Source organism: Sapajus apella, unplaced genomic scaffold (assembly GCF_009761245.1).
Source record: "Sapajus apella isolate SASKATOON/1434 unplaced genomic scaffold, GSC_monkey_1.0 scaffold105, whole genome shotgun sequence".
NCBI classification, from domain to species: domain Eukaryota; kingdom Metazoa; phylum Chordata; class Mammalia; order Primates; family Cebidae; genus Sapajus; species Sapajus apella.
In genome coordinates, this window is record NW_022437045.1 from 136,461 (window position 1) to 161,394 (window position 24,934).

Here is a 24,934-nt window from a genome sequence, read left to right on the forward strand (position 1 = left end):
CCCTCGGCTCGAAGTTCTAAGGGCGATCACTGAGAGGGAGCGGCCAAACCAGAACCCAACCCAACAGAGCCCACGTTTTACATCAGAAACCTGCTGAGGACGTGGCTTGTGTCTTTTTCTGTACATTTAGGACCACGTCACAGAAGACAGGGGTTCACTACTTCATTACTACACATGGACGAAAAGCACTGACCCAGTGTCCGACCATAAATGCTTAACCAACGGTGGCTATGATTATTTCTCCCACCATTATGGGCAACTAAAGTACTGTCGGGTAACAGGCCACGGATCTTACAATACGTTTACAACATTAAAATCTTGAAGGACTAGCATGTTAAGAAGACTTCTATGACTTACTGCCATGCATTTTGGAGAAGCTTTGGTTTTACCTTGTGGTCCATACTGGCTCATCTGTGGACCGTAAGTCCCACTTGAGTTACTCTGCTGAAAGCTACTGATTCCAGCATGCATCTGGCCCCCAGGAGAAGGATGAGGCGACATAGATGGTCCTGTCTGTTGAGGTCCATACTGAGACATCTGAGGGTTTCTTTGTGTGCCTGCCATAAAACCTAAGTGGGAAATAAATGGAAACATAAATGCAGGTGTTTCAGCATCTCTGCATACATAAAAATGGACATGGAATTATGTGGCCAGTGGCAGGGGAGAAGGCTGATACCATGAGATTCTCCTAAAAAACAACTAAAGACATCTCAATTCAGTGTGGACAGTCTGGAGGGTGCCCTGGTGAACCCCTGGTCCTAACCCTGAATTCCCATGAAGATTCTCAGGAAGCCAATGGCTTCTGGACTTAAATTAGGGAGAGGGGGAAGGAGGAGAAAAGGCAAGTGACCTTAACCTCTCTTGCAGATAAAGTCCCTACAAAAAGCAACAGTGAGCACTAGCAACGGCTGGACTGCAAGCCCTCTGCCCCTGCCAGGCTGGCCATGCCACATATGCCCTCTCTGAGCCTTTGCCCACTGCCCAATCCCTGGGAGGCGGCTCTCTGGTCACTCAAACATCCCACCCCTCAGACCCAAGGGCACCAGATCTTCCCTGCACAGAGCTGTTTTTCTGGGTGTCCTCAGGCAGTAACTGTTACTTGGCTCCTAAAGAGCCCACAGACTTCTGAATACTTGGTTCGCACTACCCCTCAGAGGTCAGCTGCAAACAACTGCAGGGTGTGCACTGGCTTCTGCTGTACCCAAGCAGAACCTCTGACTTCCTCCTTCAAAGCCGTTGGGTCTTGAGACTTATCTGCCTCTACTGCCACTCGTCCAAATGCTACCTCAGACACATGGGATGCCTAAAGGCCACCCTTTCCTTCTTTCCCCTAAGTGTGATCCATCCATCAGCATGGCCTGGTGACTCTGCTCCAACACAGATCGTGCCCCTAAGTGTGATCCATCCATCAGCACGGCCTGGTGACTCTGCTCCAACACAGAACGTGCCCCTAAGTGTGATCCATCCATCAGCACGGCCTGGTGACTCCGCTCCAACACAGATCGTGCGTGGTGCCTCTTCCTTATTTCTACTTCTACCAAAGCCAGCCCCAGCCATGTCTTCTCGTGCCCCACACACACCCCAGCATATGACCGACCACAGTCTTGCTAACCCCAGTCTTGCTCCTTTTGGTTCATTTTCCTCAAAGATGCCAGAATTACCTTTCAGGAATACAAAAGGAAATGAGAGCATATATCTCCCCTGCATAAAACTCATCAAGACTTCCCACTGGCACTAGAATAAAATGCACACATGTGACCCTCCCTGCCTATGGGACCTCATGAGCTCTGGCCGCTGCCTTTCTCCCTTCAGCCCCATTTCCTAGAGCTCTCTGCTCCTCCGCGGCCCTGCAGATCCCAGAGTTCCTACAAGACAACATCATGCTCTTTCCCTCAGAAAAGCCTCTCTCCCGCGTTCCCTCCGTGGCTCGCTCGCGATCTGCTTCCACGCTGCTGGGTCCTTCTCACCCCCCAGCCTCCCCTCAACACCCCATCCGAGGTCACACCAACCCTTGCCCTTTCCCACTCACCTTCCTTCACAGCACTTTTCATAATCACTGGTAATCATTTTATTTTATTTTGACTCACTTATCATCTTTCTTCCCCACTAAGACATTAGCTCCATGAGGGCAAGGATCACATCTGAGGGTGTGGCACATGGTGGTTAACAAAAACTACCTTTTTTAAAAAAAATGAATAGATGTTTAATTCTTCATGCACCCAACAGAGTGCTGAGTGAGCACAACACAACCGGTGCTTGGTGGGTCGGTATTTCAAATGGATAAAGAAAGCACATCTTTATACGTCACTGGAAGGTCGGGTACCTCCATGTATCAGGAGTCCAGGCAAATAGAAGTGAGTTCATAGACGGAGCTGTGAAATACTCTTTAGGACAAAGAGGACCCCAAGTCAAGAAAGTCCTGAGAGAAAGCGGACGTTATCCAACTAGCACACTAACAAAGGGCAGTTTGAAAAACAACTCTCAGACCACGGGGGTTTGTGTTGGGGAGAGGGGCCCACGTTACCAGGTGAAGGCTCCAGCTGGAGACGGGCAGGTTTCTGCTCCATGAGAAGCTAAAGCAGTAGCTTCCAAAGAAAGTCCACTGAGGCAGCGGGAGGGTAAGATAATCCTAGATCTACGGTTGGCTTAAGAGGGTTAAATGGCACACTGTATTTACAAAGGCAGCCACAGTTTACATTTCAGTAAGAAAAAAAGAGATCTTCTAACACTGCTTCTGTTTAAAGAGACAGACATAAAATAAAAGTAAGTTGAACTATTTCTTATTATCCTATTTAACTTATTTATAAAGATAAGCCTTATGAAATTGGGCTCAATTGGCAGCTTCCAGATATAAACCATCATAGAAAACGTTTGCTTTTTCAAATCTGAAAACAAACAGAAATCAGAGCACTAAAATTACTATGAATGATTGCATCTTAAGATGTTACATGAAATATTTATCTAAGCTTTACTATAAAATTCTCAAGTGTTTCAAAGAGAGTCCTGTTTAATAAAAAAAAAGTGTTTTAACTTCATAGAGATCATGTGGGTCTCCCCATACTTTCTTTGAAAAGAATGACTGCTTTTCCTTCCTTAGTTAAGGAAAGTAACACAGGCCCTTTAATTAGCATTAAATTTCACTCCAACCATGAAGGTGTCCTTGGAAGCTCTGATGGTATGTTATTACCATTATTATTTTTTTTGAGCTGGAGTCTCACCCCGTCGCCCAGGCTGGAGTGCAGTGGCGCGATCTAGTCTCACTATAACCTCCACCTCCCAACCTCAAGTGATTCTCCTGCCTCAGCCTGCCAAGTAGCAGTGATTACAGGTGCACACCATCATGCCCAGCTAATTTTTGTATGTTGAGTAGAGACAGGGTTTCACCATGTTGGCCACGCTGGTCTCAAAACTCCTGACCTCAAGTGATCTGCCCGCCTCAGCCTCCCACAGTGCTGGGATTACGGCGGTGAGCCACCAAGCCAGGCAGTATACTATATTCTTAAGTTACTGGCTTAAGGTTTGTTCAAATGAGTTCTAAGAATTCTTAACCAGGCAAGTTATTTCTTGTTCTATTTACTTAGTCCTTAAAAATACATATGTTACATTCTACTTGAACTATCTCAACTGTCACTGGCATTTACATAAAACTCTGCAAAAAAAGGAGGTGGATTCAAATGAGGCTGCATCACAGCATCCATTTCCCGTACTTTCGGGACAAAGTTCTACTGGGTGTGCAATCTACCTCCTTACGTAGAAATTACAACTTGAAAGCTATTTTTTCTTTGTATTATTGACTTTTGCAATGGTACCACTTAAAAGAGCTTCCTGAAATCTTGTTTTCTATTTTTGGTGAGACTCACCCCTTTCCCTTGTGTCCCCATGACCATGAAAGTGGAGGGTGACACATTTCCCTGACTCCTTCCTAAGCCAGCATCATCTCATGGCAGTGGACTGGGAACCGAAGGCACAGACTGCGGTCCTGTTTGCGTATAACCTCTGAATCCAGTTGGGGAGACAGATGTGTGAATAAATGGACTGCATTGGGTATTGAATACAGCTCGCTATGTGACTTTAGGCAAATCATAACCTCTCTGAGCCACAGTCCCGGATCCTGTGAGGACCAGCTGAGATAATATGTCAGTGTCCTATAACCTATAATGTGTTATACAAAAAAGTAAGACATTATGATGTTAATGTTTGGTTTATCAACTCCCAAGAGTATCTTTTAACTCTTGGATAGCCTATACATTCAGATGCAGCTTCCAGCTGGGATAAATAAGTTTTTATTTCTACGTGCTTTTTATTTAAATGTCAGGAATCCACATTACTCCAGCACTTGAGTAACTGTGTACAAATTATAAAGGGTTAAAAGGGGAGTATGATGGGAAGTAATTCTCACATCCCTGTCTTTTGCCAGAGTTCCCCCAGCCAAAGGCAAATGGTTTTTCAATGTATTCTTTCAGAGATATTTTACAATTTGTGGTTGTATCTGTATTTCTGTTATCATGAGTATATGTGAACACTGTTTAATAGCTGTTTTCACTTCCTTTTCTGTAAATATCTGTTTATATCATTTGCCTCTTATTTCTATTGGTCACTCTCTCTCTTGAATATGGAGTATTTCATCTGGCAGGTACAGCTCCTATTACCCAATCAGTGGCTGCATGGTTCACCAAAACTCTGTATCATGAGGGCAGATCATGAGCCAGGGGCTCGAGACCAGCCTGGCCAACACTGTCTCTACTAAAAATACAAAAATTAGCCATGCATGGTAGCAGGTGCCTGTAATCCCAGCTACTTGGGAGGCTGAAGCAGGAGAATCATTTGAACCTAGAAGGTGGAGGTGGCAGTGAGCTGAGACTGAGCCATTGCACTCCAGCCTGGGCAACACGGGCGAGACTCCATCTCAAAAAAATAGGAAAAAGAAAAAAAGAAAAGCTGGTCTTTCAGTTTGGGTAATAATGGCATAGCCCATATATTGCCATAACAGGAAATGGTATGATCTGACTTGCATTTTTTTTTTTTTTTTTTTTTTTGAGACAGGGCCTCTCTATGTTGTCTAGGCTGGTCTCGAACTCTGGGCCTCCAGTGATCTTCCCATCTCAGCTTCCAAATTAGCTGAGACTATAGCTGTGGGCCACCATGCCTGTTACATTTTTGAAAGCTAACTCTACTGTAATATGTATCATGAAGAAAAGATTGAAGAGGAGGAGAAAGGTTACACGTGAGAAGACCAGCTAGGAGGCACACAAGACACATAAATAGAAAATCACAATTAAATGCCAGTACTAACTAATCCTACTAAAAAAGTATTCCTTTATGGATATTTTTAAAGGTTACTGAATACGAATATTGCCTATCTCCTCAGCAAATTGATAAAAAATTAGAAGACAGAAGTTGGCTAAAAATGAAGTATTTGTATTCACACTAAATACAGAAACGATGGTCTATGAGTAGTTTCCTGGTCTGTAAAATGAGGGAATCATATCTACCTCGCAGGGTTGTGGTGAGGGTTAATGGAGATAAACACACATAAAAGGGCCGGCTCACAAGAAGCTTTCAACAAGCAGTAGCTCTTAGCATTACGATAGATTCAAACGAGGGAAAAGACAGCAGTGTGGTAACCAGGACAGCACTGGGCGAGGGTCTCATCCTGGCCTCCAGGTCTGCTGTGCAGATTCCAGTCAGTGACTTGGCCTTTCTGGCCTCCATTTCCTCACCTGCGCTCAGTAGCTGTAGGGGTACTTCTGGCTACAGGTGTCTGTGATTCTCGTTAAAACGTTTTCCTTTCCTCGGAAGAAATCTAAATCAATTCTGTAATTTCTAAGTATATTTAATTGGAAGGTAGTTCTTTTCTTGTTTTGTTAAATTTTTATTTTTGAAAGCAATACATTTTAAAATGTTTCCCAAGAAATCGGATTTCAACTAAGAATTTTCTTCCTATTTATGGTGACATATTTGTTTGATTGCATCTTGCTTCTTTCAGAACGTTCTCTAAGATGGCATCTTGTAGCAGAGTTTGAGAATAGAAAGGCTGACAGCTGAGAAGATGCAGCTGTGTCTTTAAAAGGTGTGACCTTTTCTAGTCATAAGCCATCTGAGTTTAGCGTACCACACCTTCTAGTAGGAGAGATTCAGAAAATATAAAATGAATTTCCTATACGCTGTGAAAGTATATGGAATTACTAAATGCATTATGGAATTACATGGTCCCAAGTAAATATCTAACATGGGAAAATTCAAACTTTAGACAAAGCACTGAATGACATAATTATTATCTACATTATACAAAACAAAGTTTCTTGGAAACCGCATATGAAAATATGTTTCGTACATTAAACTGTAACATAAATTTGCACCAGGGTTCTGATCAGTGAATTTACTAGTTTTGAGTCCTGCACTGTGTGCTCATACAGTCACAGAACCTGTATTACCATACTCCAAATGCAGAGGCACCCTTCTGATGTGGAAACCCAGACATCCTTAGAGAGAAGGTAAGGTAGTGGAGTAGGAAACACATCCCCTATGGATTTGTTCAGAAGCAGATCTGTTTAGAGGCTGCGTCTCCCGTTCGCTGTGTGGGTCCACAGCCTCCTTTGCAAAAAGGGGAGAACACACTTCTTGCTCTGGCTTACAAGATCATTCACCCTGAGAGTCAAATAAGAAAAACCCATGCAAAAGTGCTTTGCTAAACTGAAAAACACGAAAACGCTGTACAAAGGCATTACTCTTGCCTTTATAGTGATTCTGTGAGCCCTTTATTCACTGGGTGGGTTTCTATCTAAGCTATCAAACTGGTGACTCAATCCACAGTAATGTCGCACAAATCTTCTGCCAGCACGCACCTATTTTACTCGAGCACTCTAGGAACTGTGGTAAGAATAAGAGGATATTTTTTAAAAAGCAAAACATGTGATCCTTACCCTTGACGAACTAAAATTTTAGGAGAACAGAAAATAAAAGCCTATCGACAGGGAAAAATGATGAACTAAAATTACAAAGCAACTTATAACTTTATGGGAAACGAAAACAGTAACATCTTAGTCAACTAAATATCACCTCCTTTCTCTTCCATTTCTCTATCATTCACAAGGTGCCAGGGCTGGGCTGGGTGCAAGGTGCGAGGGGCACGAACCAGCCAAGCACAGGCACCATCCACCCTCACGGAGCTTACGTTCCAGTGGGAGACACAGACATCTGACAACCTGAAGTCAGCATGTGACTGGGAGAATGAAAGAAGTACAGGTGCTGTGAGAGTATCAGGGCAGGACCCAGCTGAGACCGGAAGGGTGGAAGGTTTCCTCGAAGAAGTCACGTTTTAGTTGAGAGCCGAACAATGTGTAAGAAGGACCCAGGCAAAACCGCTTCTGAGAGGCTCCACTGTGTCCGGTGGGTGTCATCTGAAGTGGACGTCCCAAGGCATGGACTGGGAAGCTAAAGCTCCTGCACTCAGCTGAGTCTAGAGGTCACTGGGGGCACCCTTTTATTTGGCTGGTTTAGAATTTTACCTTCTTCAAACCATCTGTAGCCCAGCTACCCACTGCAAACAAATGACCACCCACACCACAATAAAGCCAGCATTGATCTGTGCGACTTCCTGCCCTCTAAACTTTGAGCATCTCCAGCCAGGCCCTGTGCTTATTGGTTTTCCTCCTCTAAGAAGAAAATCTTCCATTTGTGCCCAGGGCTGGTGCCTTCCCTTGGGCACTGAACTGCCCTTTCCCATCTCTCAGTGATCTTTCAAGTGTTCGTTCAAAAACCGTGCATGGTCTCTTGACTGCTCAACTGGCCAAAAGCCAAACTTAGCACAGCACGTGAGTCTGCCACCCCGCCCTGGACACGCAGCCACCAGGGTGCCCCCACTCTGGTTCCATCACTTGGGCTCTGAGCTCCCTATAGCTCCTGGGTTGCTTCAGACCTGCAAGTCCCTGCACATTGAGTTACTCTGCAAATATGTTATCAACTTAGCAAATCTGTATTCTTGGGTTCCAGGCAAGGTGCCATTCCCTGGCCTATGAACAGCTGATCTTTAATGAGCACATACTATGTGCTAACAGCTTATTCATTATTAGCCCATTTTAGCTTCAAATCAACCTAAAGACAGTGAGGCTCACAGAGGTTGACTTGTGAGGCCACTTTCAAACTGTTTTTTCCAGTAATCCATAGAGACATATTTTCTATCATGATCCAATGTGCATATATGTTTACATGCTTACATATACCCCCTCCCCCCACACACACACACACAATTTCCCAAAACAACGTTTACCCTTATTATGTACAATGCACTCTGATATTTTACATATCATGGAAAAACCCACTAATGGAAGGCATAGCTTAAAAAGAAAGATGGTGTGCTGTGTCCTTTGCTGCAGCTTTTTTTTTTTTTTGAGATGGAGTCGCCACAGCTGGAGTGCAATGGCGCGACCTCAGCTCACTGCAACCTCTGCCTCCTGGGTTCAAGCAATTCTCCTGCCTCAGCCTCCTGAGTAGCTGGGATTACAGGAGTCTGGCATCACGCCTGGCTAATTTTTTTTTGTATTTTTGGTGGAGATGGGGTTTCACCATATTGGCCAGGCTGGTCTCGAACTCCTGACCTTGTGATCTGCTTACCTCAGCCTCCCAAAGTGCTGGGATTACAGGCGTGAGCCACCACACCTGGCCGCTGCAGCTGTTTTCATAGGTGTGCCTGAGTCCACGTGCCTTCATACAGCTGAGGTGCACCTGTTCTGCATGACTGTTAGTGCCATCTTCCATGACATGCCTTGCCCTTCCAGGAAAGCAGTCACTTTCATACGCTTGAAAAGCACCATGGATGTGAGCTGTGGCAAGGCACCTGGCACACTGCTATCATTTTTTGTGCAACTGTCTTTCTTGCCAGACTGTAAGTTCTAGAGGCTTTAAAACACACTCTCCTCTCATCTGTCCAAGCAAGGTATCTGGCATAGAGTTAGAACCAAAAACATGTGGTCTTAGTGAACAATAAACCAACTTCATTCAGACCCGGTTGCTTTTACTTTACAAAAGCAGCTTAATAAATCCGACAGTTTCGTTCTTCTCACAGTGCACCTGAAGAATCATTTCCGAGGAAAGGGGCAGCTGTCCAAGAAAGGGCCGTTGTGAGAAGGGACAACTGGTAGCTGACAGCAGGGCAAGGAAGAAAGACGAGCCCACCAGGCCAGAAAGCACGATGATTTCTGTGGCCTAAGTCTCTAACAGACGCGTCACCCTGTCCATCTCCACGGCCGCTGTGAAGCTGTGCGGAGTGAGGGCTCTGCACACCGCGTGCCTGGGCCAAATCGTGGCTTCACCACTTACTAGTGCAGCGGCTTTGGGCACGCCAGTAACCGCAAGGCATCACTTTCCTTCCCTGAAAAATGTGGACGACAACTGAGCCTACCTTGTAAGATTAAGTGGGGAAATGCGTAAAGCACACACTAGAGGTTCAGTAAATGATAGCTGGTATTATTCATATTATTTTTAATGCAATCTACCATTTATTTCCTGTCTGAATGACTCCAAGTTTCTAAACTAATTTCTCTTGCCAGGTTTCCCTACAAACCATTCATCAGTGAAGCCAGAAAACGCTGCAAGTCCTTCGATGGTGGTGAATCTCTGGAGGTGTAACGCCACACCTATCGGCTCCTGGCCAGCCTTCTGAGGCAGCCCCCAGGGAGCAGCGGATCCGGGCTGGGCCTCCCTGTCCTACGCCTCCCCTACAGGGCCAGCTAGAGCTGAGGGGGATCCTGCCTCACCTAGCTCACTATGCAGAAAACCCTGTGCCCTTCCAGATAAATGGTTCCAGAAATAATTGGCAGGCCATGTTGTTTGGCTCAGAAAAGCTCAGCTTGTCAGTGTTGGGCCACTCAACCAACAGCTATAGTACTGATTAGCTCTGGGCGGCCTAAGATGCAGTATACATCCTTCCTGCGCTGGCAGATTCCCCAGAGAGAGAGAGAGAGAGAGAGAGAGAGAGACAGACAGAGAGAGAGAGACTGTGTGTGTGTGTGAGTTTGTGTGTGTGTGTGTGAGTGCGTGAGAGAGAGAGAGAGAGAGGAGAGAGAAAGAGAGAGAGGAACAGGGAGAGAAAGATCTCAAGATCCCTATCAAGTACCTGAACAGACTCCAAACGTGAAGAGAGCCCTGACTTCTGGTTACCATGAGATCTCAAGCACCCATGGCAGTGAGTAGCTTGTTTTCGATGAAACAACCCATCAGGTTTTTTGTGGGGGTTAAAGGAACTAAGAAGACCGCTCCTTGCTGGGTACGGTGGCTCACGCCTATAATCCCAGCACTTTGGGAGCCTGAGATAGGTGGATCACCTGAGGTCAGAAGTTCAACATCAGCCTGGCCAACATGGTGAAACCCCATCTCTACTAAAAATACAAAAAAAATTATCTGGGCACGGTGGTGGGCACCCTGTAATCCCAGCTACTTGGGAGGCTGAGGCAGGAGAATCACTTTAATCTGAGAGGCAGAGGTTACAGTGAGCTGAGATTGCGCCACTGCATTCCAGCCAGGGCAACAGAGTGCGGCTCCATCTCAAAAAGTAAAAGATGATTCCCTTTTAAGTCACAGCATGCAGGACCCTGGCCCAGGACGCGGTGCCCTGGCAGGTTCTGCTGCCCCACAGCTTATGTGCGGGTATGAGCCAGACCCACGCAGGTTCTCTTCCACCACCTGCAAAGAGGCAATCACTTGACCTCAAGTGATTTCAAAGTTACATGGTATTAATTTAGATATTGGACTATAACACAATTTGATAATTGTTTGAATTCCACATTCTGTATATCCAATAGCTGAAGACAGGGGCTGTGGTGGGCTGTCCTTCAGTCTGCATTTTGAAAGGGTTGTTTTATGTACGGGCATTCTCTTGTGAATAGTAATATTAACATCAGTGAGAAATTCCCATTCCAATAATCCATTCTTGTTACATGGCAATGTAAGCAACATTAGCGTAAGTCTAGGAAAAATGCCACATCGATTTCTATTATGGAGACCTGTGTTAAAAACTAAGTCAAGAGACATTTTTCTTCTATCAATTAAAAACAAGAAATCCCTTCACCGTGGTCTTGGAAAACTGGCCACGCTGGCCTAATGGCAAGCTGGTTGTTGTCACAGGTGCTTGAGACCCAGTGGCAAGCAAATTAGCATTTCTAAAACATTTTCAGGATCTTTCCAGTGTGTTTTGCAGCACTGTCCTATTTATGGTTTGTTTACTAGTTTCCAAAAATGCTATATGCGGGCTGGGCATGGTGGCTCACACCTGTAATCACAGAACTTTGGGAGGCTGAGGCGAGTGGATCACTTGAGGTCAGGAGTTCAAGACCAGCCTGGCTAACATGGTGAAACACCGTCTCTACTAAAAACACAAAATTAGCCAGGCATGGTGGCACATGCCTGCAATCCCAGCTACTTGGGAGGCTGAGGCAGGAGAATCGCTTGAACCTGGGAGGCACAGGTTGCAGTGAGCCGAGATTGCGCCACTGCATTCCAGCCTGGGTGACAGACTGAGGCTCCGACTCAGCAAAAAAAAAAAAAGAGAGAGAGAGAAAGAGAGAGAGAGAGGGAAGCTATATATGATTCTCTTATTTGTAAAAAATATAATCTTTATAGTAAAGATCCAATGCTGCTGTCTAAACCTTAGCAGACAATAAAATTAAAGCAACTGATTTATGACGTCCTTATAAGTAAATTACATCTTCTGCATAAGAGAAGGAAAAAAAAAATTTTTTGTGTAGTAGAAATGCAGAAAAATTATTCCCTGGACAAGAGAGAGCGCTATCTTTAGCAGCACTACAGAAATTTTCAAAAATAGAATGAAGCTATTTAATTTTAAAAGTAAACTTGGTCCTTAAAGCATATTTGGGGGTAGATGACATAAAGGAAACAGTGAGGAAGCTCCAGGAACTTGAACAGGCAATGTTGTCGAAACTCCCAGATCCCCACGGATGGGTGCAACTAAAGTAACCTCCGATGAAAATGTAATTCTAAGTTGAAGGGTGTTACAAAACTGAGTTGGAAACAAAGTCAAATAAAAAGTGAAAGCAAAACTAGGAAATTTGGGAAAATTCAACTGAGAGGAATTTTCACATCGATCTGGTTTAGCCTCCAACTGCGTCTTCTTTTCCTCTTCATGGTACACAACAAATTCTGCAATGTGAGCATGAGACTTTAAATCCTGGTGGAAAAAGCAGAGTCAAGCATGAAACCCAAGTCACCATTCATCCTACTCATGAAAGAGAAACCAGCCAAGACAGAAGGCATGCGTGGCCAGGCCAGTGCAAGACAGCACAAAATCAAGGACAGAGAAATTTAATTTCTTCATCAAAGGTGCCTCGTCAGCCAGCAGAAAACTACAGCATTGTCAGGATACCGAGAAGACGTCCAAGGTACCAGAAGCCACCAAAAAGCAAGCACGTTTTTCATTTGGCACATGGACAATTCATTTTCATGTTGGCATCTATTAAAAATGCAGATAATAACCACCTTGTTTCTTCAAGCCAGTTCGGTAAAAGCTGCTTTGCCACATGTGTGCCACGGTTACGTGCCCCGCCACCTCTGCGGTGTCTCCACCCAGAAAGACAGGCAGAGGCGTCTCTCTTCACAAATAGGTGTCACATCCTCATTTGGGGAGAAAAATAGATTTAAAAAATTGTTCTCGTGACATTTAAGTATCTTCAGTGTTTATCTGCCTGCCTTCCTCTCTTCACAACATGAACTGCTTTGAGGAAGACGAAAACTAATGGTCCTGGGTTCAAGGCTTTAACCCAGGCCCCCTGCGCCGCAGCAGCTGTGCTGTTGGGTTAACTGACACAATGACTCCCTCCGTTCTCCACGACCACGAGCCTGATACTTTGAGCCGGGCACAGCAACCTCTAAGCTGTCTCCATCCACCCCAAAAACTCCTCTCCGCTACTGACTGGTCCTGAAACTTACACCACCCCAGAGTCCAGGGAGGGGTCAGACTGAGCACCCAGATGGCAGATGTGGACAGAATATTCACCTTCCTTATACAAATCCTTTCGGTTTTAGACGCAAAAGCCCACCTCAGTGCTGCGGAAAAAGACTATGTATGTATGTCACTATGTGCTGGAGAAACAAAGAAACTACGTTTTCAGGCTTTTGACCCAGGTCTCACCTGAGGTATCTATACCTGATCTTACCTTTACTATGTTCGCAGTGCTTTGCAATTTTTACCATCAGATACTAAATCGTATTTGAACTATGCAGTATATCCATGATCCTCATTTCACAAACAGTCCAAGGATACAAAACTAGTTAGTGATAAAGCGTGTACCTAAACCCAGATCTTCTGACTCCAAAGTCTCCGCAGATTATGAGGCCCTGGACTTCTGAAACTGACATGGCCATGTTCTGGAGTCTGGAGGAGAGTTCAACTGTGAATCCACTGTAATCCCAGCTGTTAATGGGTCACCAACACTGCACACATCTGGGCTGCTTCACAGGTTGCCTAGCCCGTAGGGGCAGCACCGTGACCCGTTATGCTTCCTTCATTTGTTCACTCAACAAACACTGACTCAAGCACCTACTAAGAGCCAGGCTGCGGACCTGAAGAATTAGGACAAGATACACAGGTAAGAAGACCCACAGGGGTGGTGGGGGTGCGGGTGAGGTGGTGTGGGGGCGCGGGTGAGGTGGTGTGGGGGCGCGGCTGAGGTGGTGGGGGCGCGGCTGAGGTGGTGTGGGGGCGCGGCTGAGGTGGTGGGGGCGCGGAAGTGTTCCAGTCGGAGAGAAAGTTCATATAAAGATCCCAAAAGAGGTTCAGTGCGGCAGGTGTTTGAGAGAGCGCAGTGTGATGGCAGGTAGGCCAGCAAGAAGCCTGGGGCTGGGTGAGGACAGGCCCCTTGACCACACAGGCCAGTGTGCCTTCATCCAGAGCACAGGCAAGCAACTAAAGGCACATTTTCGAGGAATGACACGCTCTCACCATTCTGAGGAGGTGGAATATGATCTCAAGGGCATGAGGCTGGGGATAGGAGGAACAGCAAGGAAGCTGTTGCGTTAACCAGGTGGCCGGACTAGAGCGGGGACGGCGGGCACTGAGAAGGGGTGTGTGGGGACCTCTACTGGGGAAGAGCTGGTGGAGCTTGGTGACTAAGTAGTTTGGGGCAGATACGCGGAGAAAAATGCATCAAAGATGGCTTCTGAATTTTTGGCTTTGGAAAAAGACATACAGACAATGTATGTCTTTTCACCGATGCAGAAAAAGCACAAAAGAAACAGGAAAAAGTGTTGTTATAAATCAATGAATTTACCTAAGATCCAGAGGTTCTCAAATACTTTTAGTGAAGAATAATGAGACAATTACAAATGAGTGTTAAGTATTAAAAGCCCACTTTAATTGGCAATTCAAAAAATTACTGCATATAACAAAAGTAACAAAATGATGCTTCTTTTGAAATGTTCTAAAATTTCGACTGATGATTCCTCAATGAATATAAATGGACTCTTATTCTGTATGACATTTATTTTCCCAGCTTTGGGATGATCCTATTTCTGGATAGCAGGCTTAAAAGGAACTTAATGATAAACCTAACACCAGTCCTGTGCCGTGGCTTCCTGCATTACTGACTAGCTTTGGCTTGGTGTACCAGCTAGCACAGAGGCAGAGTTCTGAGGCTGAAGAAATTAGAAGCAGCTTTCCAAAGCGGTGTCTCAATATTCTCTTTTGTATAAAGCCTCCCATTTGAGTTTATTTTCATCTTTCACAGATTACAAAGAGGAAATCTTCAATTAAGAGCAGAGGTTAAGTTAACTGCCTCTGGGGGTGAGGGTAGATTATTGTTGATGCCCTACCAGGTTGATTTATAAACATACACAGCACACATTAGGAAAATGATACATTTGCTCTTTAAAACTAGAAAGGTGAATTAAGAGAACATTTTCTGACAACTAGTATATCCTATGAAACATCTCAGTAACTGCTGATTTACTGTCACACAATTGAAATTTCAATAGAAAGAAGAACAAAACAGTTCCTGTAGTTTTTTTTTTTTTCTGCGAAAACAGAAAAAGGTGTCAAACTCCACTTACAACTCCTTAACAATTACCTTGGTGGTCTCCTTCATTTCAGTACTGACTTGTTAATCTGTTCTTGAATATTAAGGAATCAGGTAAATTAAGATATTCAAGAGTTATTTTCAAATTAAAAAAATAACTTTTGGCATAAATATCACCATGAAACTAGCTGGCAACAGCAAAAAAATTTTCACAATTCTACTTATTTCTATCTAAATGCCCCTAGGTCATAAAGACCATAGCTGGGGCTGGGTAGGGGCCTCAGCACCATCCATCTAGTGCCAGGCTCCAGGTGCAAGTGCTGTGGCTCACCCTGTCATACACTGTACAGCTGTGCATTCATGGAAAGGCATCTGGGAAGAGTGGGGGCGGGGGAAGCAGCAGCAGTAGCTTTGATTTTGTGCAAGATCTAAATGCTAACAGTGAGTTCAGAGGGACAAACACTACATTACAGCAACTGACATAGAGCATTTATTGGTAAAACTGTAAGCTTTCTTAATTCAAGAAGAATAAACTTTTTTTTTTTTTTGAGACAGTCTCACTCTGTCGCCAGACGCCAGGCTGGAGTGCAGTGGCGCGATCTTGGCTCACTACAACCTCTGCCTCCCAGGTTCAAGCAATTCTCCTGCCTCAGCCTCCCGAGTAGCTGGGACTACAGGTGCGCGCCACCATGCCCAGCTAATTTTTGTATTTTTAGTAGAGATGGGGTTTCACCATGTTGGTCAGGATGGTCTTGATCTCTTGACCTCGTGATCCGCCCACCTCGGCCTCCCAAAGTGCTGGGATTACAGGCATGAGCCACCACGCCTGGCCACATTTTCTATTTTGATTGTCCTGTGCTTTGTTTGAGAGGGGGCGAGAGCTGGATGGCTTTAGTAGTTTGGCCCAGTCTCTGCTGAGTGTCCATGAAGGCCCTGCCTGCTGCCGCCATGGGGACGCCTGGCAGGGGAGAAAGGCCCTTGAGAAGCTCAGTAGAACTCATAGGAAGACACTGAATTCATTCTCTTTCTCCACTCATTGCATTAAAAGGTAAGAGAAAGATTTGCCCCAAGCCAAAAGATGTGCCCTATGCGAATAGAATGTGACTAGAAATTTCACGAGGAATTCTACTGACTTTGTAAAGAAGCTAAAATATACATACCATTAATCAGTGGGAATAAAATTATATCAAGGCAGTTAACATTTGGGTTTACTAACAGAAGCAGCACATAGAAAATGAAGACATACTCAAAAATGAAATATTCAATGATAAAGACTATTCAGTCTAAACAAAATATGTAAGTTTGAAACCTCAGACTTTTGAAGTATAGAAATTTTGATTCAACTTTTTGGGGAAGTACACAAAAAGAACATCTAAATGCCTGATCATACCCCATCTGCTACACACTTTTGCTGGGTAATGGCACTATCTGTATTTATAAAAATGCAGCTACTGATAAATATTACTCCACGAACATCAGATTCCAAAGATGAGATTTCTGTGATTCTGCTGACAAACAGACGTCAAGATCCCTATGTTTGGCTGGACAAAATACCAGAGGCTTATAACAACACAAAATGTTGTTATCTATTTTCTCTATAGAATTATAGAGAAAAAAGAACATCTAAATGCCTCATCATACCCCATCTATAGAATTATAGAGAAAATACACGACTTGTCCAGGTCATCTAATGTTGGTGCCACTGATAAAGCAAAGCCCATTCTCAATCAGGTACAGTATGCTTTAAATACAACTCTGTTTTTCAAACAGTGAAGAGAAAAACCCAGTCCTTGTGTAGGTTGGAAGGTGGACAGAAAGGACAGTTGGGGGGCTGTTATTCTGTAATTCTGGAAGATTTCACCCAGGATGCTTTCAGCCCCAATCTGATGGCCACACAATGGTGCCAACGAACCGCCTCCAGCAACAGAATACATTTCCTCACACCTCACAGTCCTGTAGCAGCAGCAGTTCTGCTCGCATCCATGTCCGAAAGGGGAAGTACTTAGGGGTTCTGCTTCAGCATATCTCAAGGACTAATTAAATCCTCATTACTGCCTTCTAATTATTCAAATACTATGGGATTACACTAGGAAAGTCCCCGCTGGCAAGGGTTAAATAACCTATGTTGATTTTGAGAATCCAGATCTGGTTCAGACCTTCAGAAAATCACCAGCATTAACATGAATCTTTAACTAGACACCACTGTGAAATTAAAAGGGAATTCAATTAGAAGGTTTTTCGAAAAATTAATTCTGACCTCTCTACATCTGTCCAAATAAATAAGCTTTCTTTCAGCATTTTCACCTAATTGCTAATCCAATAAACTAGAAGGGCATTTGTTAGTTTCATTAAGCTTAAGATGTCACCGGGGTTAAAAATGTGATAATTTTAATGTTAATAATTATTATACTTATTTATCTACTCAGATGACTATTCTGTATTCCCTCTAAGACTTCTTAAGAAAGAGGACAATCTATTAATAAGCCATTTCCTATTGTTCTTTTTGAATTTCAAGACATATATGTTAAAGATTAAGAAATAAGGATAAAACAAATCTAAACTTCTCACCTACTGTTTTTTTACGGTTCATTTCAGTATTTTAAGGTTATCTGAAGTGTTCCTCCAATGCCTAGGTGGCCTAATTTACACTGCTTGATTTTTTGGCAAGGTGATTTAGTAACAATTCTGTATATTGCTCTATGAGGTCTACAGAGAGATTTGGCTTAAAGTAAAAACCAGTGATAAATGTGTTACTACAAAATACTAAACTGAGGTTTTGACTTTTTTCTTCAAAATTTATGTAAGTATTGAAGAAGTAAAGACTGAAAAATTTGAACTAATCTTCTTTATTTAGTTAAAAAGAAGTTCCAGCAGCACAATACTAAATCAAGTTTTATATTGGAAAACAGATAAAATGGAGAGGAGGCGATACTATGTAGGAGAGTAAAGAGCCGAATAAATTGCTAAAGCTTTCCCTCCATTTGAGACCTGTGATGCTGTATCCATATTTACTTGCACAAATACCTTCTATACATGGAAAATATAAAACTGTAGACACAGTTATTTTCATCTGTGTACAATGTGGGTACGTGGATTTGTGACTGACGTCCTAAGACAAAGCCCAATACCGAAACCACCAGATAACATGGGCAGTAGAACGAGACAGGGTGGGGTTGGGAACTGCAGGCTTACACCGGCTGCTGTTAGGAAATCTGGGCGCTTCACCGAGCTTGCCGTCACCAGAGGCTTGCAGAACCTCTTAAACACAGGGTACGTGGTTTATTAACGTATGCTTTTCCTGAATGGAAACACAGGGACACGCAGAAAAAAGCAGGGCAAGGGTTCCACTTCTTGAGCCTGGAGGGACTTAGGCTCCAGGACAGTGTAGTCAGCATCACTGTGCTCCGTGGGGACTTTGAGGGAGGACTCAGAAAACTGCACCTCCAGACACAAGTAGATTGCATCATCTCTCTCTGTCTCTATCATCTCTTATCTCTGTGCACACGTTTCTAGATTCTTTGCATTAAAGAAAATGTTATCTCCTGTGGGTAGATTAAAGAAAGTATGTATATAGTGGAATATTACCATATTATCATAATCTTACTTATTAAAACAAATTAAGTGTAAAAAGAACTGTTCAATTTGGTTATTTTAGCACTCAGGAGTAGAGAAGCAATGTCATTACCTTGTCTATCAGGGTCTATGGTTTCTGTGACATACTTTTTAAAAAAAATTTCTTTGAGACGAAGTCTTGCTCTGTTGCTCAGGCTGGAGTGCAGTGGCACAATCTTGGCTCACTGCAACCTCCACCTTCCAGGTTCAAGTGAATCTCCTGCCTCAGGCTCCTGAGTGGCTGGGACTAGCACGCGCCACCATGCCCGGCTAATTTTTTTGTGTTTTTAGTGGAGACAGGGTTTCACCATTTTGGCCAGGCTGGTCTCGAATTCCTGACCCCAGGTGATCCACTTGCCTCAGCCTCCCAAAGTGCTGGGATTATAGGTGTGAGCCACCATACCCAGCCTGACATACTTTTTTTTTTGTTTAAAGATGCTAATTCACTCATGTATTTCTTGGCCTGTTTCTTTCAGCACTTCCCTAAACAAGGAGGGTATGTATCAATTTTAAGGGTATAAATAAAGTTAAGTTACTTTCCAATATGGGGGAATCAATTTTGGGGACTTCCCTAGTGAGAGTTTCCTTAGATCTACTTTCCATTGTGTATGCTGCTGGTACACACCAAATGATGGTCCAACAAATGTTTTTATTATTGTATCAATGCATTAAAGTGACTGTCATTTGCCATTTATCAGATAGCCTGATCAAATGGCATTTGATCAAACGTTATTAGGAGCTAACATGTCTTCCTAAATTTTAACAAATAATAAAGCCATTTTCTTTACAGCCCGGCTACCCAGTACTGGAGGAAATGTCACTCACGCAAGGCAAAGCATCATCTAACATAAAAGTCATTAAAATAGAAAGTTTTCCTTGTCAGGGTGTTGCCTAACCAGCAAACACATACAAAAGGGAATGCACATAGCATGGCTTTGTGTCCCCACCCAAATCCCATGTTGAACTGTGATCCTAAATGTGGGAGGTGGGGCCTGCTGGGAGGTGACTGGATCATGGCGGTGGTTTCTACTGGTTCGGCACCAGCCCCCTAGTGCTGTCTCCTGAGCGCTCACAACATGTGGTTGTTTATAAGTGTGTAGCACCTCCCCTTTTGCTCTCTCTTCCTCCTGCTCCTGGCACGTATGATGCGCTGAATTTGCCTTCACCTTCCGCCACGCCTGGAAGTTTCCATAGGCCTCCCCAGCCAGGCTTCCTGCACAGCCTGCAGGACTGTGAGTCAGTTAAACCTCTGCTTTAAAATGACCCAGTCTCTGGTGGTTCTGTATAGCAGTGGGAAAATGAACTAATCCAGTATAATAATGTCTCTCACAGTCTTTCAGAGGAGGTTTACAGATCACAGTCATAAAGATCAATTCATTTGGCAACTTAAAAGATTTATATTTACTATTTGAAAGAAATGGTCATAACCACCCAGATTGTTATGTATCTGGTATCAGTTACTGAAACTACAACTACATATAATAAAGGCAATCAAAGGAAGAACCATATTAACATGGTAATTTCCACACAGTGGTACCACTAAAAAGCCTAGATTTTGCCTTGAAAGTGTATCAATTTAAGTGAAAAGCTGGAGTTAGCTAAGTTTCCTCATTGTCCTCTATTCTTCATGTCTGGTTTTCCATACTGCCCAATTTCTCAGACATACATCTGCTGGAAAGGGTTGGGTAAGACAATCTTCAAGGATCTGAGAGGGCTTCCCTTTTTCTTCTTCTTAGTAACAAAGCCTAAAATTTTAAGACTTTCAAATAAGGGACCTCTTACCCTTTAACACTTGTTAAAATAAAAAGAACACTACCAGTGAGAGTGATGCTACAGGGCTATGGGGTGAAACTTCATCTCGGTTCTGGGCCTCACGCCAGTAGGCACCCAGTACAAGACAATTTCCTTTCCCCCCCCAGTGACCCAACAATACAACACAGGTGCAACTCGCAGCCAAAAAAAAGGATTTTAGTGAGAATCCCACTTGCTTGGCATCAGCATGCTATGAACTCTATAATGCCTTCAAGATGACCAGAGCCAGATGGGGAGTTCACAGAGATCTAGCAATTTATGGAGACAATATAGAATGAAGGGATGATTTAGAGCAGGTCACAGCAGAGAATTCAGGGAAACAAATGCACATATTCACACCCTTATTAAAATCTATTTTAGTTTTTATTTTTTTGAGACAGGGTCTCACTCTGTCGCTCAGGGTGGAGTGCAGTGGCGTAACCACAGCTCATTGCAACCTTAACCTTTCTGGGATCAGGTGATTCTCCCGCCTTGAAAACTTATTATTGGACCATTATAAAGCAGTGGTTCTCAAGGTTTGGTCCTCAAGCCACTGGCATCAGCAATATCTGCGAACTTGCAAAAAATGGAGGTTTTAATTTTATGTATTTATTTTTACTAAAGTGTAATACCTGTAGCAATATCTACATGTGTCTGTATGTAAAAAAAAAAAAAATGGAGGTTTTAAATGTCCCAATTCAAACCTTCGGAATTGAAAACCTGGGGGTGGGACCCAGGGATCTCTTTTAACAAGTCCTCCAGGTGATTCTCAGAAAGTTTAAAAACCATTAACTATTCCATTACCAAAACATATTATATTATCAACTATACCTTAAACTATAATAAAAAAGTTAAATATGTAATGGTATTAGAAAATGAAAAATTCATTTCATCTCTACGAAACATTCATTTCAACACAAATGATGTGTAGAAAAAGCAAATCTGTCTTTTCATTGACATTACTTTCTAAACATGCTGCTGAATTTTTAACATGTAAAACAACTTAAACTTCATAATTCTAATCAGAAGCTAATTATCATCTCTACAACTTGTATACAAATTATTATAAACTGTAAGAGGCAGGAGCCCAGTACATATTAGCTGCCACGGTGGGAATTCTGGCCTCTGGGCCTGTGTGAGAAAGGAGGGGAGTCAAGGACCATGGGTATCTCTTTTGGTGTGGGGTGGAGCAGCCTCGCCCCACAGCAAGAAGTGACCTGCCACCACACCAGGGGTGTAGCAGGTACGCCTGTACCTCCGGAATACACCTATCTGGGTTAAAACCACCACTACCACCAAGAGTAGCTTTACTGCTCCAGAGGAGAATGAAGACAGAGGTAAATACAGGTGGGCCTAAGGTCTCTGCAAGGCAGTAAGAAACGCCTGGCAGGGATAACGTGCAGGACTGAGCTAAAGGTCAAGAGCATTGGCAGATGTGGGGCCACTTCTCTCCAAAGGCTTCAGGAAAAGCCCATATTGTTTTTTTTTCTGGAACTGGCAGTAACTAGCTCCTGAGAATAAGGGAAGTCACACGTAAGTTCTATGCTCTGCAGCGGCTCCAGCTGACTGCACCATATACACTCTTAGGTCTGCTCCAGTTCTGAGATCTTACAATTTATTAAGACAGGGTCTTGCTCTGGGTTTAAAATCTTACTATTAAGTATCAGGGAATAAGCAGTATTAACACAGCCCTCCACCCCCACATTGGGACTGATATCCGAGTTGAGTCATTCACAGTTATTTTTAATGAGCTAGATCAAATACTCCAGCCACGTGGGAACGGTGCTTCATGGTGCTATGCGGACACACACATTCTTTGGGCCTTGAATTGTACTTTGATAAGACTTCACCCAACCTGCAAGAAAGCATCCTCCCTCCTCTCCATATTTGTTGGTAGGGTTATTGCTTATTTCTTCCATCTGATAAGAAAACATCCTTTAAAAAATTATTGATAAGGAGGCACACAGGGAAACAAACTGACACCAGCCTTATCACCTGAAAGCACTATTGGCATGTAAGACATGAACGGGAGACGAACCTCTTTCCTGTGGCATTGGTGACTGGCTCAAGGCGGGATGGGAACTGGATTCTGACTGGCTCCCGGGTGGCTGCGGAGGCATCTGACTGCCTGTAAAACACAGGAGGGGAAGTGGGGATGGGGGAACCCTTTGCATTAATAGTGCAGTCATGCAAAACCAAGACACAGCTACATTCAATTTTTATGATCATAAAAGATATAGCCCCATTAAAAAAAGACATAGCTCAGAGTATAATAGTTCATCTTTTACCTGTGAAACAAAGAGGAAACATGAATAAACATATTTAGCGAAACACTTTCTGAAAAGTTGTTACTGAATGAGTTCCTGAACTCATATACGAATCAATCTGTGGCTGAAATTTCTTGACACACATTTCTTCAATGCATATAAGAAAATGCAGGCCAGTTGGGTCAAACACATCCTCCTGAATCTTACATGAGTCTCCAGGTGAGCAGGCATGTGGAGTGGCTGACAATTACTCATGGTAACATCCAATCAACACAGTATTAGCAACAGACTTCTAAAAAATCTTCATCATTCATCAATCAGAGAGTCAGCATAAACTTAGAAGACTTCCATTAAAAAACAAAAACCATACTATAAAATGTAGTATATATGATCAGTAAAGAAGGGACTATGATTCTGCATTTCTTTTGATCTTTATTGCTCATACAGCAGTTGTATCTATTTAATTTCCAGTTTTAAATGTATGCTCTGTTTGTCTTTTCCAAATATATTGTAAGCTCCTTAGACAGGAATCTTACCTGTATTCCTTCAATCCCTCTCTTAGCACAACAAATAATAAATCATAATCTGGGAATATTATTCAAAGGAAGATACTTCTTACTATATTGATAAAAGAGAGATAATGAGTCATGTGAAGGCAGGAGACAAGATTTTGAAATTTAAAAATCATTGGAGGTAGCTAATGATCTCAACTCACTTTTTGGCTCAGAGGTTTAGTTGCATTTTTAAGCCTAAAATTATAATGGAATTAAAAAGGCAGTTGAATTTAGCACAGTCCTCAAGGCACTAGCTCTCATGACATGAGAACCATGCTATTTTCTCTTCGACCCTCCCCCCTTGTTTCAGTAAACTGGAAACACAAATACACTCACACAAGGTATAGTTCTCTGGTCCGAGACCTTGCTGGATCAGGCTAACTGCTCTGACCCCGTCAGACCCGCTGCTTCACAGTCATGCATATTGCTCAAAAGAATCACAAATAATAGAGAAAACAATTAATGTCCTAAAGATCATTGCCAATTCACCCCCATGGAGTTCAGGACACACTGGACACAAAGCCTGGTCTTTTACGATGTACAACAACCAACCCTCTTGTGGTTCTATAAGATGGGTCTGTTACCCACGCCGCCAGGCAGGACACAGTCCCGGAATTGTTGCTCCTTACTAAGTCTCATCATGGTGTATCTGTGACAGCCAGAGGGGCAGGAATAGGATTATCAGTTTAGATAACAGATATAAATAGCTGTTAAAATATTGCTATAAAACGATTGTTTTCAGGGGCTTAGGCTTCTTTTAGAGAAGAATGTAAAACTTGTTAATGTATTTCTGAGTGTTCCTGAGTGTTTAACTGCTACTCTCATTTTCAGATTAAGTGAAAACCAAAGACCTGAATTTACAGACACTGAGAAATACGCACTGTGTCACCACCAGAAGCTGCTTTTCACATTATAACCATACCTAGTAGAATAAAAGACCTGGACAAACAGTATAGACTTCATTAAGTGTCCATTTAGTTTCAGACATTTGTAGTAAATTAGTATAGTACCAAATAATTAAACGTAGGGTAAAAAACACTTAACATTCTGAACCAAAACAATTTCAAGGGTAAATACTGGTCACCAACTTGGCTACAGATCTACAAAAGTTGCTGTGTGTTCACTGCAGGGTCATGTGCTTCCTATGAAATACCCTAAGGCTTCCAATCTATAGCCCATTTAGAAATTTAAAGCACTCTGCAACCAAATACTGACTTTTTAAAATGTCACTGGGGAATCAGCTGCAGCAAGACAGTAAGTGCTTACATTATAAGGATCACTTCTGCATGACAGGCTGGATTCATAGACGCATGACAGTAAAAACAAACAGTAATTCTATGTGAACACAGGGCACCGTGGCTTAGATGGTGCACGCCTGAGGCACTGCTCTTATGCACAATATTTCAAGTAGAAATAAAAAAGGCTGTAAGAAATGCATCCCATGATTCATCCAATACCGCCACAGCCAAGCAGCACTGCTGGTTGTGTGGTGCAATTCTAACACAGATGTCCCTTTAAGGCAGTGAGAATATTCACATATTAAATTCATTCTGTTAAAGAAACAAAAGCTTTATCATGATACAGATTCACCCAAACCATCTGATTCATTTTCCTTTACTCCCTATTTTAATATCCATAGTTTCATAACTACTAAGTCATAGTTACTATGATTTAGCAACTATAGTTA

General features: G+C 43.0%; 1 protein-coding gene across 5 annotated transcripts in view; it reads right to left on the bottom strand.

Annotated features, from left to right (window-relative positions):
- Positions 1 to 24,934, bottom strand: part of ARID1B (AT-rich interaction domain 1B) — a 436,956-nt gene that overhangs the window by 78,089 nt on the left and 333,933 nt on the right. For 4 of the 5 annotated variants that reach the window (XM_032258730.1, XM_032258727.1, XM_032258728.1 and 1 more), the window contains exons 7-8: positions 22,465 to 22,554; positions 390 to 569 (exon numbers count right to left, since the gene is read on the bottom strand). In XM_032258730.1, the coding sequence (XP_032114621.1) occupies positions 390 to 569; positions 22,465 to 22,554 (270 nt within the window). The remainder of the gene's footprint in view (positions 1 to 389; positions 570 to 22,464; positions 22,555 to 24,934) is intronic. The other variant, XM_032258729.1, reaches the window with a different exon arrangement.